Genomic DNA, 16,339 nt, shown 5'->3' on the forward strand with positions numbered 1-16,339 from the left:
CAGCCTCCCATGGAAACTACAGATGCCCCCACACCCGTGCAGAGACGACTCGAAGCCTGTGAAGAGACGACTCGACGCCTGTGAAGAGACGACTCGAAGCCTGTGAAGAGACGACTCGAAGCCTGTGAAGAGACGACTCGACGCCTGTGAAGAGACGACATACATTAATTTAGGGTTTATGCCCTAAATGAATGTATGATTAACTAACTGTATTTTTCTATGTACATTTCTGAAATGCACTTTCTGTAAAGCTGCTTTGAAACAATATGTATTGTGAAAAGCGCTATACAAATAAATTTGAATTGAATTGAATTGAATTTGCCCATCCCTGTAATGCAGTATTGGGTGATATTGTAACTAGGAAGGAGTGAATTCAATTAAAAGAAATCCAAACCAAAACAGGGAAACACTGGGAAAACAAACATGCACGATAGCCTACATTCAACAATTGACATGAACAAATGAAATACAAGGGCTATATAAGCTAACAAGACACATCTGGGAACAATCAGAATAATCAACAGGGAATAGGCCAACTACAAAGGACTACAAACATGGCACTCGGGACAGGAAGTAACACAAAAAGTCCTAATAAGACATATAAAAGACATGACATTTATTATCTGTGACGCCTGCAGGAATATATATAAAGTCATTTGAATCTCACCTCAACATCATCATAGTCTGTATCATCACTCTGTTTGACACCTGAGAGGTCAGAATGGAAGTTTACTGCACAGATTACAGGTTTGTGTGGAAACATGTTTCTCTGCATTTGATTACTGTCAGATGTTTGATTTCTCTCATCTATTTCTCGAAGTTTAGCGTATCAACACACACGATGGGCATGGTTTTGCAATTAATACCTGTGACTGTACCTTTATTTGTCTATTAAGTGTTTATATAGTTGAAAAGTGGTTAGGTTTAGGGAAGGGGTGAGTATAAATTAGAATCATTTCTAATTATAGAAAGTATTTATAGAATCATTTCTACTTTTACAAATAAATGCAAAGAATTAAATGCATCTTGATCTGACGCATGAGGCAAACAACTGAAAGAAATGGAGTATCCTGCACATCGAAAAATAAAGGGATACCCTGTGAGTTAAAATGTCACGCAACCCTATTGGTGAATCTAATTTTTGGCTTTGCAATAATCATTTTCAGGTATAAATGTGAGATCAGTTTTCAGTATATCTGTGATGGACATACCTTTATTATTCTTGCAGCAACAGTAAAGGACCAAACCAGAAAACACTATCACTCCCACAACAATCACAGTTGAGATCAAAATGTAATCAAATGTCAAACTATGGATTGATTCATTCTCTGGAAAGCAAGAGATGAAGAACAGCATTAATCAGCCTATTCAAAGCATATTCACAGTCACTTAATTATCTAATAATATTAGATATTTAACATTGAATATTTAATAACATGCCTCTTACAGTTTGTAAACTAAAATCAGTTTGATTTGTGAAAATAAAGACAATAATGCTCATTGAATGTACACACACACACACACACACACACACACACACACACACACACACACACGCGCGTCTTTACCTCCACAGAGCTGTGTAATGTTTATTCTGTCTATTTTCCAGCTAACTGGGTTGCTATGGTTACAGATGATGGATTCCTCACTGCAGTCCAGGATGAGAGTGTTGATTTGTGATGTCACTTCCTCTGGAGAGCATCTGTTGTTCTGATAGCTAGAGTTTATCATGAGGTCATGAGCTCTGCATGTGAAGTTCACAGTACAGGAGTCACTGCTGGACCAGTTTGAGTTTACAGTCAGAACAGGAGCATCAACAGCGTCTGAAACACACATTTACTCCAAGATCAGAATCACACTCACAGCCCAGTGATGTAAAATGGTTTAAATGCTTGTTTTGTTGAATAAAGACCACAGTAGTGAAGTGATGAAGTACACATTAAAATCTAAAGATAACATAAAATGAGCTTTCATCTCTACCCAAACATATTTCTTTAACCACATTATTTATCTGTATTCTCTATTTAAACGTCTCCAAGTAAAGGACTCCAATGTTGTTGTTTTTTGCTTTAATTAAAGTTGCAGAAAAACATAATGAATTAAAATGTGCCACAAGCTGGTTTCAATGTGCACATTATATAAAAGTGAAAATTAAACATAAATGACTCTTATGAATTTGTATTTATGCAGGAACACATGAAATCACACAATGAATTGAGTCTCACCTATAACAGATACTCTGTATGCAGCAATACCGTTCTCTGATTGTCCTTTTGTCTTTGCTGTATAGAGTCCAGTGTCTGTCTTCTGCATGTTCTTCAGTGTGAGAGAGAAGGTTTTATCATTGAAATCCACTCTGTCCTTGTAGGAATTATGAGGTTTTACTTCTTTAGTTGCACATATATCTAACTATATTCTCTGATTTATCATTTCTCCAGGATAAAAGATCAAACTCTGGTAGTTCTTGTGTCTGTATATCCAGTTGAACAGAATCTCCCGTCTCCACAAACACAGAGATCTCAGCACTGAACCCTGAGGAGAGAGAAACACAGTTCAGCTTTTGGATTTTACACCTCCATCTTACTCCATCATCAACTCTCACTCCTGTATTTTTTTGAATAAATAAATAAATCATAATAAATAAATCATGTGTAGTTATACACATGTAATAATTGAGTGTATTACCTGTGTTACAGATGAGGAGAAGGATGAAGGATGTAAGCAGATGATCTACTGCCATTGTAACGAACATCAAGATGGCTGAAGTTGTATTCTTAAAACAGGAAGTTGAATATGTTGAAATGACACTCATGTAGCCTCATTATAACTCTCTCACCAGCTCAGTTTTTGTCATGATCCTCGGCTGGACAATTAGTAGTTTAGTTATATCAGTTAGATTTAATGTTAATGCTTCTAAAAACTAAAAAATAAAGCAGGACATGTTTAAGAAAGATACAGGACAATTTAAGAAAGTTACAGCATTTTAAAAACCTGCATATGATTTTTTTTCTCCTTTTTTATTGAACAGTTATTCAGTACAAACAATATGGCAATATTATTAAATCTTTACATTAGAACATACAGAACAGGTAATAACCTGCATATGAATGAGACTATAGAAAGTATGAAAATTGAAAACAAACATTGATCTGGACCAGTCACAGAAAATATTCCAGCATCCAACAAAAAACGAATCTAAATGAGTAACTGTATATAAATGTTAAACCCCATTCATAACTCAAGCCACACACAGGTTTAGAAGTGAGAGAGACACTGACGTTTGTAAAGCCCAACTAGAACATTGGCCCAGTTTATCTGTTTAGAATGGCCCTGTTAGCCTCTGCTGGTAGAAGTTATAACTACACCATCTGACTGCAAAAAGCATTTTCCCCACCAATGACAGCCATTCAAAATATCAGTGTAAAAAATAGCAGAATATGGCAAATATCAAATGATGTACTTCAGGGATCCTGCAGCAGATGAGTCTTTGAGATGAAGGTTTGTGAGTCCAGTCAGGATAGCTTTCTCTGGGAATTATAGCGCTCATAAGAGAACACCAATTGTTTCAGCTGAAAATTGTTTTTTTCTAAAGTATTATCAAATTTACCTATACTTTACCAGATTAGTGTCACTAACATTTTAAAATCTCATGTTCAACAGAAACGGAACAGAAACAGAAATTCAAACAGCATAAAAATCAATAAACAGTATGATTACAGTACATGAAACTATATATTCAAATGGCATGAGGGAAGCAGAGAAGCACTTGTTCATAATATCTGAGGCAACGGACTGAAGTTCATTGGACTTACAGTAGTATAAGATATTCTGTACACTTCTACAAGAGTCCTGAAGTCTGGGAGTAAATCAAGACTTTAAGCTCCATTTGTGAGTCCAGTCAATCCAAAAAATATTTTTATGCTTTAACATTCATGAGCAGATGAAGGTGTTTGGTGTCCTACTATACAGTAGGTGATGGTGGTCCAGGTATCTCCTGTCATCTTCTGCGTCAGAGTCTGAAAAGAAATAAATCAAACCATCACAAAATGAGAAACAGTTAATATTCAGTATTGGGTCACATGACATTTATTATCTGTGACGTCTGCAGGAATATGAACAGTCATTTGAATCTCACCTCAACATCATCATAGTCTGTATCATCACTCTGTTTGACACCTGAGAGGTCAGAATGGAAGTTTACTGCACAGATTACAGGTTTGTGTGGAAACATGTTTCTCTGCATTTGATTACTGTCAGATGTTTGATTTCTCTCATGTCTCAGACTGACAGCCTACAAGTTTAATATTGACCAGAGTTCTGGATTCACTAAACAGCTCTTAGTAATATAATTTTTTTGTAGTATCTCCTTAGAATTTCATAAAGAGTTAAAAAGTGTATGAAATTTAAAAAAATTAGTTGAGTATTTATTGCCAGCAGCAAATATTTAGTGAAGTCAGAATTGTAGTCAAGATTTGAGAAGAAATATTTAGAAACAGGATCATTTTGTGTATTTAAGGGATTTGCAAGGAATATTTTATGCGGTGAAACAGAAGGAAAATAAACTATAAACATACAATATGGCCAGACAAAACTAGACAATGATATATCTTGGCTTAATATCTTATAAATGTTTAGACTGTGCAGTAATCATGTGTTGTTTCTCTATATAAACCTTATTGCTTATGTTCCCCTTTAATCATTTCCATATTCCAACATTCTTTAGCTACTAAAGATTAAATTATTTAGGTATAAATATCAGTTTTTTAATATTTGTGAGATGGATATACCTTTATTATTCTTGCAGCAACAGTAAAGGAGCAAACCAGAAAACACTATCACAATCACTCCCACAACACCAAACACAATAAACATAAGAATTAACGAATTAAAAGATGATGTATGGGGAGTTTCGATTTGTAGTGTTTCATTATCTGGAAAGTAAAAGATGAAGAACATAATAATTAGTCTATAGTAAGTAGCCTTGATTTGTGAGATCAAATTAAAATCAGATATTTACCTCTACAGAGTTGTTTTATATGTATTCTGTCTTCCTTCCAGCTGACAGTGTTGCTATGGTTACAGATGATGGATTCCTCACTGCAGTGCAGGATGAGAGTGTTGATTTGTGATGTCACTTCCTCTGGAGAGCAGCTGCCATATTTAAAAATGGAGCTGAGTGTGAGGTCATGACCTCTACATGTAAAACTAAAAGTAACACAGGAATCACTGGACCAGTTTGAGTTTACAGTCAGAACAGGAGCTTCCACAGCGTCTGAAACACACATTTACTCCAAGATCAGAATCACACTCACAATTTAACAGCCCATTGATTTAAAAAAAGTTTAAACATTAATTAATGCCGTATAAATATCACAGTAGAGATGCAGTATACATTCAAATCTAAAGACAACATAAAGAATAAACACAACCCAACAATATTTCTTTAACCACATTTATCTGTATTCTTTATTTAAAACGTAAATAAACGAGTAAAAATCAATAAAGTAAAAAAAATGTGCTACAAGCTTATATGTGCACACTATATAAAAGTGAGAAATTAAATGACTCTTATGAATTGTCTTTTATGCAGGAACACATGAAATCACACTCACCTATAACAGATACTCTGTATGCAGCAATATTGTTCTCTGATTCTCCTCTTGTTCTTGCTCTATAGAGTCCAGTGTCTGTCTTCTGCATGTTCTTCAGTGTGAGAGAGAAGGTTTTATCATTGAAATCCACTCTGTCCTTGTAGGAATTATGAGGTTTTACTTCTTTAGTTGCACTTATATATCTAACTATATTCTCTGATTTATCATTTATCCAGGATAAAAGATCAAACTCTGGTAGTTCTTGTGTCTGTATATCCAGTTGAACAGAATCTCCCGTCTTCACAAACACAGAGATCTCAGCACTGAACCCTGAGGAGAGAGAAACACACTGTTTTGTTAAGCATCTCATGCTCTGTGTTCAAGAGTTGGTCAAAACTACTGTTTCTATTCTGGAGTTGCAGTCTTGCAGATATTTTAGTCCTTGCATTATGCATCGCTCTCAGTGCAATGTTAAATGTTAAATTACAGGTTATATGTGTTTTATGAACATTGAAAACATACAAATAACAAAACAAACTATGAGCGAGTCGTGACGACAGTGAAGGACAGGCCTGGACTTTACGTTGTGTTTCTGTTTTATTGTGTGACCGCAGTCGTCCGTGAGGGGCCGCTGCCTTTACTCTCGTTTTGTGTTTGTTCATTTTATTATTAAAAGTCTTTGATCGTTCGCCAGTTTCCGCCTCCTTCTTCCCACAACAACGAACTGTGTTACAACATGCTTCATGAAATATTACCAAAATATCTTCAATAAATACAAATCTGATGTCTGTTTTTTAATCCCTAATGTAGCCTAATGGAAATGATTCTTTATCACTCTAGTGTTAGTAATGTTAGAGACGAGTCACTCTAGTTCTCTAGTGCTTTAGTTTCTCATCAGGAGCAGATCCTGTTCATGAGATGCAGAACTATAGCAGACTGAACATGATGCTTTACACAAGCGACATTATAGATAAAGCACTTAAAAACAAGACATTTCAGTTAGTTATACACATGCAATAATAGAGTGTATTACCTGTGTTACAGATGAGGAGAAGGATGAAGGATGTAAGCAGATGATCTACTGCCATTGTAACAAACATCAAGATGGCTGAAGTTGTATTCTTAAAACAGGAAGTTGAATATGTTGAAATGATGCTCATGTAGCCTCATTATTCTCTCACCACAAACAGCTCAGTTAAGCATGCGTTTAATAACAGTCTCACAGTTTCACACTGATCTCTGAGAAACAGCTTTTCCATATTGATGAGACTAGAAATGATGAAACTTGAACCAGCCACAGAAAACAGACTATATGGAAAAATACACATACACGCATGTTGTGAATAGCATTGGTTCTACTACATGAGCAATCACTGTTAATGCACACCTTACATAACATTAAGAGGTAATGTTACATTACATCAACACTCCCAATGTGTGTGCTCTAACTTGGATGGCTTAAATGCAGAGGACAAATTCCAAGTATGGGTTACCACCTTCTCATAGTAGATGCGATATTTCCAAGTATGCTTGTCACTGTACTCTCCCAGCTAGCACAAATATGTTTTAAGAACGCTTTGCTAACTTTCCCATTAAGTTATGAAAACACTATTTTTGAATGTTCTCTGAACGTTAAAAATGTGCAGTTTTTCAAATGTTATTTTTTCTTGGTTATGCGAATGTTAAGGAAACATTCAATTTAATTTTTTTGCAAACATTATGGGAATGTTAGTTTTGAATGTTCTCAGAACATTCTGAAAGAAGAAGTAGCATTTAAAAATCATTTAAAAATACGAACCTCCAACTAAAATAATTCAGAAAAAGCTGTAGAGCTAGATAGTGTTTTTGTGCTAACGTTTTGAGAACATTATTAAAGACCAGATAACTCTAAGAAAACAGTTATTATGACCGCCGCTTATAAAATAAATTCATTTATGTGCACATTTAGTGACTGTACACTCATCGGCCTGTAGATGGTGGTGTTGAGCGAAGGGTTGCTGGTTTAGGATGATACTGTCACTAAGGTTGCCAACTGTCCCGAATTAGGCGGGACGTCCCGCATTTTGGGCCTAATTTATTTGTCCCTTGCGTGACCTCCCGTGTCCCGTTTTTTGACAAGCTGATAAACCACTGACTGATACAACAGCAACAGCAGCAGTGCTGACCACGACACTTGAGAATGATCACAGACACCTGTCATCATCCAATCACAGCTTTTTTTAATCACTGTTTTGAGACAAATCAATGGCTGTTTCTCAATATGCGTTCTTCAGTGATCTTGTGTCCTTGTGTTCTCGTACTACGTCATCATCAACCGTCGAAGTTCAATTCCAATACTCAAGAACACAAGTACAGAGGACGCATGAAGTGCCCGGATGTGTCCTTGACATCGAGGATGCATCAAATGATAATAGACTTGAGAGAATCGAACCGTTAAAAATCCCAGAAGACGCTGCGGGCAGTCGACGTACGGAAGACTGTAAGCTTCAAACTTCTCGTTCTCACTTGAGAGATTCCCGCAGCAAGCTCGATACGTGACAGCTCGTGAAAGTTTACATTTGTCGGTCTCTTTTGCTTCATTTTAATAAAGTGATAAAGACCTTAAGAAAGCGGCAGTACTTTTATTAGCATATTAAAAAGAATCTCAACATATTCTCAACTTATATGAAAACAATATCTATAATAATATGAAAGAAATGTTTAATAGGTTGTGACATTTGTTTGTGATGTTGTGTTGTATTTATTGCGCTTTGGTCGTAAATCGCTATTTGCCGAGATGGTCAGTTAAGCAGCAAGATCGCAGCACATCTCAGTTCTCATAAAGATGCGTTCTGTGTTCTCGCGTCCTTCCAAGTTCGTTCTTTCAAGGTCGGCTGGCAAGACCGGTCTCAAAGAGAACGCAAGTCTGTTCATTGCGTTCTTGGAATTGAGAAACAGCCATTGTTTGATTTGCGAACATCCTCTGCCGTCTGGTCGCTTCCGCTTCAAGCCGGACTCGTCTCGCGCTAACGGTAATTTCCTTTCACTGTCCACCTTTTGATTTCGGCTAATCAATTTTGGCGAATGCAAACAACGTGATTATTGTTCATGAGTCTAACATCCAGCCACGCAAGAAAACATGTAATCTACCTGAGGGAATAATATGCTCAAAAAACATTTCTGATTATTATTAATGTTTTAAAGCTTTTAGAAAGTACATAGAAAGCTTTTGTAACATTATCTTAACTGTCACTTTTGATTAATGTAATGCATCCTTGCTGAATAAAAGTAGGCAATTACTTTCTTTATTTTTTTCCCCAAAAAATAATCTTACTAACCCCAAACTTTTGAACTGTAAGCCTAGTGTATAATGTTAAAAAAGCTTTCTATTTTATATAAATGCTGTTATTTTGAACTATGGTTTGTTTGTAATGTGACTTTTTTCATGTATGACATTAAAATTATTTTTAGAATTAAATACATAAATAGGTTAAGCAATACAAATGTGTTTATGTCTGATAACCTTTTAAACACAAACTTAACTGCAGACACTGAAATGACGTACACTGTGTGATACAGTACAAATATTTTGAGTGTCCCTCATTTTCCTATAAATAACCACGATTGTCCCGCATTTTCCTTTTCTGAAGTTGGCAACCCTAACTGTCACACACACACATGCAGGAATACAAACAAACGCAAGCATGCACACACACTGACATCCACACGCACAGACACACACCCATACACACACACATACAAATCCACATGCACAGACACACACACAAACACACACGCGCACACACATGTGCGCACGCATACATACATGCAGACACACACACACACAGACACACACATATTATAACTCTCTCACCAGGACAATTTAAGAAAGTTACAGCATTTTAATAACCTGCATATGATTTTTTTCTCCTTTATTATTGAACAGTTATTCATGTACAAACAATATGGCAATATAAGTAAATCTTTACATTAGAACATACAGAACAGGTAATAACCTGCATATGAATGAGACTATAGAAAGTATGAAAACTGAAAACAAACATTGATTTGGACCAGTGTTGGATTACATTTTTATTAAATGTTTAATTTAGTTTTTCCACTGCAATAGTATATAAACTGATAAGTTTAGTAGACTGATTTCAGATGATTATGGAGTCTCCAGCAAAGAGTCTCCTTTCCTGCTAGACCTGTTTTCTCTATTGTGTTTTAAATGAATCAGATCACTTGATTCTCACCTTTCGGAGCCCAGACGTTGAATCGTTAGGTTGATTGACTTTTACCTTTTGTCTTTAATGGCACTGGGATGGCTCTTGGAATTGGAGTTCCTGGCCAGTATCAGCATGTGAATAGTTATGCTGATTCAATTGGACTCAGAGTAGGGTGTGTTCCTACTTCATTTGCATGCTTTGTTCAGAGTCTCCACCTCTATGTAATCCCTCCCCCTTGGAATGTATATAACTACAATGCATACTGTATTAGATTAGATCATGTTGGAAGTTTCTACAGCCGCGTACAGCAGAGTTCTCAATAAAGAACAACTTCTGTTGAACGCGATCCCGACTGTCTCACTGGTCTCTGCTTCGAACAAAGAAAACTTTACAACACCAGTCACAGAAAATATTCCAGCATCCAACAATAAACTAATCTAAATGAGTAACTGTATATAAATGTTAAACCCCATTCATAATTCAAGCCACACACAGATTTACATAGAAGTTAGAGTGACAATTTGTAAAGCCCAACTAGAACATTGGCCCAGTTTATCTGGTTAGAATGGCCCTGTTAGCCTCTGCTGGTAGAAGTTATAACTACACCATCTGACTGCAAAAAGCATTTTCCCCACCAATGACAGCCATTCAAAATATCAGTGTAAAAAATAGCAGAATATGGCAAATATCAAATTATGTACTTCAGGGATCCTGCAGCAGTCTTTGAGATGAACGTTTGTGAGTCCAGTCAGGATAGCTTTCTCTGGGAATTATAACGCTCATAAGAGAACACGAATTGTTTCAGCTGAATTTTTTTTCTAAAGTATTATCAAATTTACCTATACTTAACCAGATTAGTGTCACTAACATTTTAAAATCTCATGTTCAACAGAAACCTGGTCAAGAAAGACAGCAAATTCAAACAGCATAAAAATCAATAAACAGTATGATTACAGTACATGAAACTATATATTCAAATGACAAGAGGGAAGCAGAGAAGCACTCGTTCATAATATCTGAGGCAACGGACTGAAGTTCATTGGACTTACAATAGTATAATATCTGTACACTTCCACAAGAGTCATGAAGTCTGCACTGTAAAAATAAAAGGTGCCTGGAGGAACCTTTTGGGGTTCTTCACTTTGCCACACCGGCGGAACCGTCTGTAGATCCTCTAGGCACCCTTTAAAAAGGGGCAGTTCTCTGAAGAACCACACAGGTTTCCTGAGGAACTCTTATATTAGGCACTGTGTGGAACCACTTTGGGTGCCTCCAGGAACCAAATTTCATTTTTTTAAATATTTAATTTCATGTTGTTACTATGGTTACCTTTGACTTCTATTATAATAAACAAATTGAACCAAATACAAAATAAGAATTGTTTATTACATATTTGATATTAATTTTTATACATACACTTCCATGCACATTGGAAAAAAAGCTAACTATAGATTAATATAAATGAATACACAAAAAATAGTATAATACATAAGCAACATGAATAATCAACCATGTATACAATAGGCTATACAAGAAAAGACATCTCAACAAAATGCATGGAAACGCATATGTTCCACGAAATAAATCAAATTTGATTAATTAAAAATGTCCATCTTTACTTAACTTTAAAACATTTGTGTTTCAGTCCGATGGTAAGTCTGACATCACTGTTTCCAAGTACAAAAGCTCTATCAGATGCCAAAAACAAACAAACAGTGCTAATTATACACTCATTGTGCTGTAATATTCCTGAAAATTATGATCCTAACCTTTATCTCTATACCGAAATCTCAGATGGTTAGTTATTCAGCTATTTTGAATCATAAAATGTTGAAGTCTGGGATGCCGTTAGACTGGAGACTGTAATGTACACTGTGGCTTTTGAAAAGCTTAAATGTGTGACTTGAATCAACAGTGTTCATAAATGGTTGTTGAGTATTCTCATGAAACAAGATAGAGGAAGTAGAAGTAGAGGCTTCGACCCGGAAACAGTATTCCTTATGTCACAACAAGCAGAAAACATTTTCCATTATAACAAAGTTAAGGTGCAGTAAAATGATCTGTTGTTCTGTGAATGTTCACTGGTGAATTCCAGTCATTTCAATAAGAATTTACATGGTCAGCAATTTCGTTTGTGGTCAAAAATGTCACTTTGGGACCAGGTTTGTGTGAGGTACTTAAAGAGTTAGAAAAGTGAAGAGGTGCCGCAGCTTCGATTTCCGTGTGTTTTTCCTCTGTTCTGGTGGATGGTCCAGGCACTTCAGTGATTTTCAGGTCTACAGGAGGATTTTTATTCTTGTTCAAACTTGTATTTCAGCTTACCGAGATCCCTGCAAAGTACAAAATGTACTGTTAGTAAGGTTATTAAAGTAATAGTTGTGAAATTTAAATAATTTCCTCAGCCTTGTGATGTTCCAAACCTGTTTGACTTTCTGTCTGTGGAACCCAAAAGCAGATCTCAGGCATAATGCAACCCCAGTCACCGATCGCTTACCGATCACTGCATGAAACAAGCAGAAAAAATTTGTGTAAATCATTCATGAAACCATTCTTATGTACACTTGTCTAGTTCAATTCAATGCAACAATTTATGTAAAAATGGTTAAGCTCCAAAAATGTCCCAGAAAAGATCCTAAAAATAATCAATGAGTTCACAACTCATGTGTTACGAGTTGTGTTGTAAGTCTTCTGAAGCCATAATAGCTTTTTCCTTTTTTTTTGTCGAAAAAGACTAAACTTGAAGTTATAATTCAGAATTAAAATGTCTTATATTCAAATGCAAATGATAAAGATATAAGAAATAATGCATAGCATTATTTGTGAACCAAACCTAATATTATTTTTCTGAGTAACATGAATGAGATTTGAGAGCATGAGGGAAGATTTTCAGAGAATAACTGATTAAAAAAACACTAGTACACAGTCAAACAATACAATTTCACACAGAGAAAGTTCATAGTAATAAAGTACTTGCATGTGGTGCAGGTAACTTACTGTAATTCAATGTTGCCACTGAAATGTTCAGATTATTTTAGAAATGTAATGGTTGTTCTGGGGATACAAAAGAAAAAAAGCTGATTATTCACAACATAATATTTATTGACCAGTAAATGGCTTTAAAATTGTAACGTATTTGAGAGAATGAGGGCACATGTAGTAAGTAAAGTTAGGCTAAACAAAAACAGACAGCAATTTGCAATTTGACGACACAGTTGTACAGAATATGTTGAATTGAATGACTAAATCAATCTAAGACAATAAGTCAATAATTTCCATTTGTTCATTACATTAGATCAACGAAACGTTACGTTAGTTAGCATCGCGGCTAAAATCTTCATACCAGATACTGTGCAATAAACGAGTGGTAAACACTGTAAAAACGTAGTAATGTATAATAAATTTAATTTATATATATGTGTGTTTGAATATATAGTGAGTAGACTCTGTATTTATATTTATTTGCGAGTTTACAAACCTTGTAACGGAGAGCCGAACAAACGGCGGAAGCTTTGATGAGAGGACTGGAGCCGTTACTTTCAAACCCGATGACGTCAGTGGATACTATTGTTGTTGTGCGCGAGCAGCGCGAGGATCACTGAAGCGACGACAGCAGAGGAATAGCAGCAGTTTCGTGACAGAATACAACTTTTCTCCTCCTGGTTCTTCTTCATATTATTAATATTATTATTATTTAGTGTTGTTTTTTAAGGTTTAAATTACTTAATAAAATAGCCTAGACCTATACTAAATATATGTAACCCAAGTGAAAAAGACGTAGGCTACTGTTAAATGTATTAAAATGCATTAAAGTATATTTGTATTGTAGGTCTACTAAAAACACACTCAAGTACATTTTTAATACATTTAATAGTACGTCTTTTTCACCTGGGTATGTATACTGAATCAAACTTAAGTAGCCTATAATAATAATAATAATAATAATAATAATAATAGGATAATAATAATCTTATTCTGGCCTCACTGAACCATTGGGATCCTCCAGATGCTGGCTTTAACATAAGAGATCTTCCAGGAACCACTTAAATGTTAAAAGATCTTCCAATAACCCTTTTATCGCATTCAGGTTCCTCTATTTTCCCCCAAAGCACTTCGAGGTCTCGTGGTAATGAAAAGGTGACTCCAGAACCTCTGAACTAAATACAAAGTGCTTAAAGGATCCCATAAGTTCCAGCAAGAACCTCAAAGATTGTCAATGCTCCTCCAGTAACCCTACTATAGGAGAAAGATCTTAGAGGCACCTAAATTACATTTTGAAGTTCCTTGAGTATCCAACAGGATATTTGAGGCTCCTTTAGTTTTTACAGTGTGGGAGTAAATGAACACTTTACGCTCCATTTGTGAGTCCAGTCAATCCAAAAAGTATTTTTATGCTTTAACATTCATGAGCAGCTGAAGGTGTTTGTTGTCCTACTGTACAGTAGGTGACGGTGGTCTAAAAAGAAATAAATCAAACCATCACAAAATGAGAAACAGTTAATATTCAGTATTGGGTCTGAATATTACTAATGTTAATATTACCTTGGAGTCACTTTTTAACTCACAGGATCCCCTTTAGTGACATTTCTCGACGTTCAGGGTACTTTTGGTGTCAACACACACAATGGGCATGGTTTTGCAATACATACCTGTGACTGTACCTTTATTTGTACCTTTATTTAAGTGTTTTATATAGTTGAAAAGTGGTAAGGTTTAGGGTAGAGGTGAGTATAAATATAAATATTTATAGAATCATTTCTACTTTTACAAATACATGCAAAGAATTAAATGCATCTTGATCTGATGCAAAAGGCAAAGAACTTAAAGAAATGGAGTATCCTGCACATCGAAAAATAAAGGGATACCCTGTGAGTTAAAATGTCACGCAACCCTATTGGTGAATCTAATTTTTGGCTTTGCAATAATCATTTTCAGGTATAAATGTGAGATCAGTTTTTCAGTATTTCTGTGATGGACATACCTTTATTATTCTTGCAGCAACAGTAAAGGACCAAACCAGAAAACACTATCACTCCCACAACAATCACAGCTGAGATCAAAATGTAATCAAATGTCAAAATATGGATTGGTCTTCTTTCATTCTCTGGAAAGCAAGAGATGAAGAACAGCATTAATCAGCCTATTCAAAGCATATTCACAGTCACTTAATTATCTAATAATATTTAAACATGAATATTGAATATTTAATACATGCCTCTTACAGTTTGTAAACTAAAATCAGTTTGATTTGTGAAAATAAAGACAATAATGCTCACTGAATGTACACACACACACACACGTGTCTTTACCTCCACAGAGCTGTGTAATGTTTATTCTGTCTATTTTCCAGCTGACAGTGTTGCTGTGGTTACAGATGATGGATTCCTCACTGCAGTCCAGGATGAGAGTGTTGATTTGTGATGTCACTTCCTCTGGAGAGCATCTGTTGTTCTGATAGCTAGAGTTTATCATGAGGTCATGAGCTCTGCATGTGAAGTTCACAGTACAGGAGTCACTGCTGGACCAGTGTGAGTTTACAGTCAGAACAGGAGCATCAACAGCGTCTGAAACACACATTTACTCCAAGATCAGAATCACACTCACAGCACAGTGATGTAAAAAGGTTTAAATGCTTGTTTTGTTGAATAAAGACCACAGTAGTGAAGTGATAAAGTACACATTAAAATCTAAAGACAGCATAAAATGAGTTTTCATCTCTACCCAAAAATATTTATTTAACCACATTATTTATCTGTATTCTCTATTTAAAAGTCTAAGTAAAGGACTCCAATGTTGTTGTTTTTTGTTTTAATTAAAGTTGCAGAAAAACATAATGAATTATAAAAATGTGCCACAAGCTGGTTTCAATGTGCACATTATATAAAAGTGAAAATTAAACATAAATTACTCTTATGAATTGTTATTTATGCAGGAACACATGAAATCACACAATGAATTAAGACTCACCTATAACAGATACTCTGTATGTAAAAATATTGTTCTCTGATTCTCCAGCTGCTATTGCTGTATAGAGTCCAGTGTCTGTCTTCTGCATGTTCTTCAGTGTGAGAGAGAAGGTTTCATTATTGAAATCCACTCTGTCCTTGTATGAACTGTCTGGTAGTACTTTTATTGCTCTTATATATGTAACTATTTTTGTTTCTGATTTGTCTTTTTCCCAGTATAAGACATTAATCTTTAGTAGTTCTTGTGTCTGTATATCCAGTTGAACAGAATCTCCAGTTTTCACAAACACAGAGATCTCAGCACTGAACCCTGAGGAGAGAGAAACACAGTTCAGCTTTTGGATTTGGACCCATTTTACACCTCCATCTTACTCCATCATCAACTCTCACTCCTGTATTTTTTTGGATAAATAAATAAATAAATCATAAGGTTCAATGGTTCAGTAATTTGTTGGGGCTGTGTTCACAGTAATATAAATGTGTTATAATGACACCAGACAGAAGTCTGATAACAACTGTAATGCAGCATTAAGACCTTGGTCAAGGACGTACATCACATCAAGTCAACCGGAACAAC

The 16,339-nt window shown here is 35.4% G+C and overlaps 1 protein-coding gene and 1 long non-coding RNA gene across 3 annotated transcripts in view; both read right to left on the reverse strand.

The window, feature by feature from the left end:
* Positions 1 to 16,339, reverse strand: part of LOC311086710 (uncharacterized protein) — a 62,935-nt gene that overhangs the window by 29,553 nt on the left and 17,043 nt on the right. Inside the window, exons 5-9 of one of the 2 annotated variants that reach the window (XM_084119717.1) lie at positions 15,106 to 15,360; positions 5,613 to 5,921; positions 1,569 to 1,823; positions 1,212 to 1,328; positions 668 to 708 (exon numbers count right to left, since the gene is read on the reverse strand). In XM_084119717.1, coding sequence (XP_083975843.1) covers positions 668 to 708; positions 1,212 to 1,328; positions 1,569 to 1,823; positions 5,613 to 5,921; positions 15,106 to 15,360 — 977 coding nt within the window. The remainder of the gene's footprint in view (positions 1 to 667; positions 709 to 1,211; positions 1,329 to 1,568; positions 1,824 to 5,612; positions 5,922 to 15,105; positions 15,361 to 16,339) is intronic. The other variant, XM_084119716.1, reaches the window with a different exon arrangement.
* LOC311086724 lies at positions 11,165 to 13,107 on the reverse strand. Its single transcript, XR_014607111.1, has 3 exons — positions 12,794 to 13,107; positions 12,220 to 12,299; positions 11,165 to 12,129 (listed from the first exon to the last, which is right to left on the reverse strand). It is a non-coding gene; the product is annotated as an uncharacterized lncRNA (long non-coding RNA).

The sequence above is a fragment of the Abramis brama genome, assembly GCF_963993115.1.
Source record: "Abramis brama genome assembly, chromosome: 7".
Taxonomy (NCBI): Eukaryota; Metazoa; Chordata; class Actinopteri; order Cypriniformes; family Leuciscidae; genus Abramis; species Abramis brama.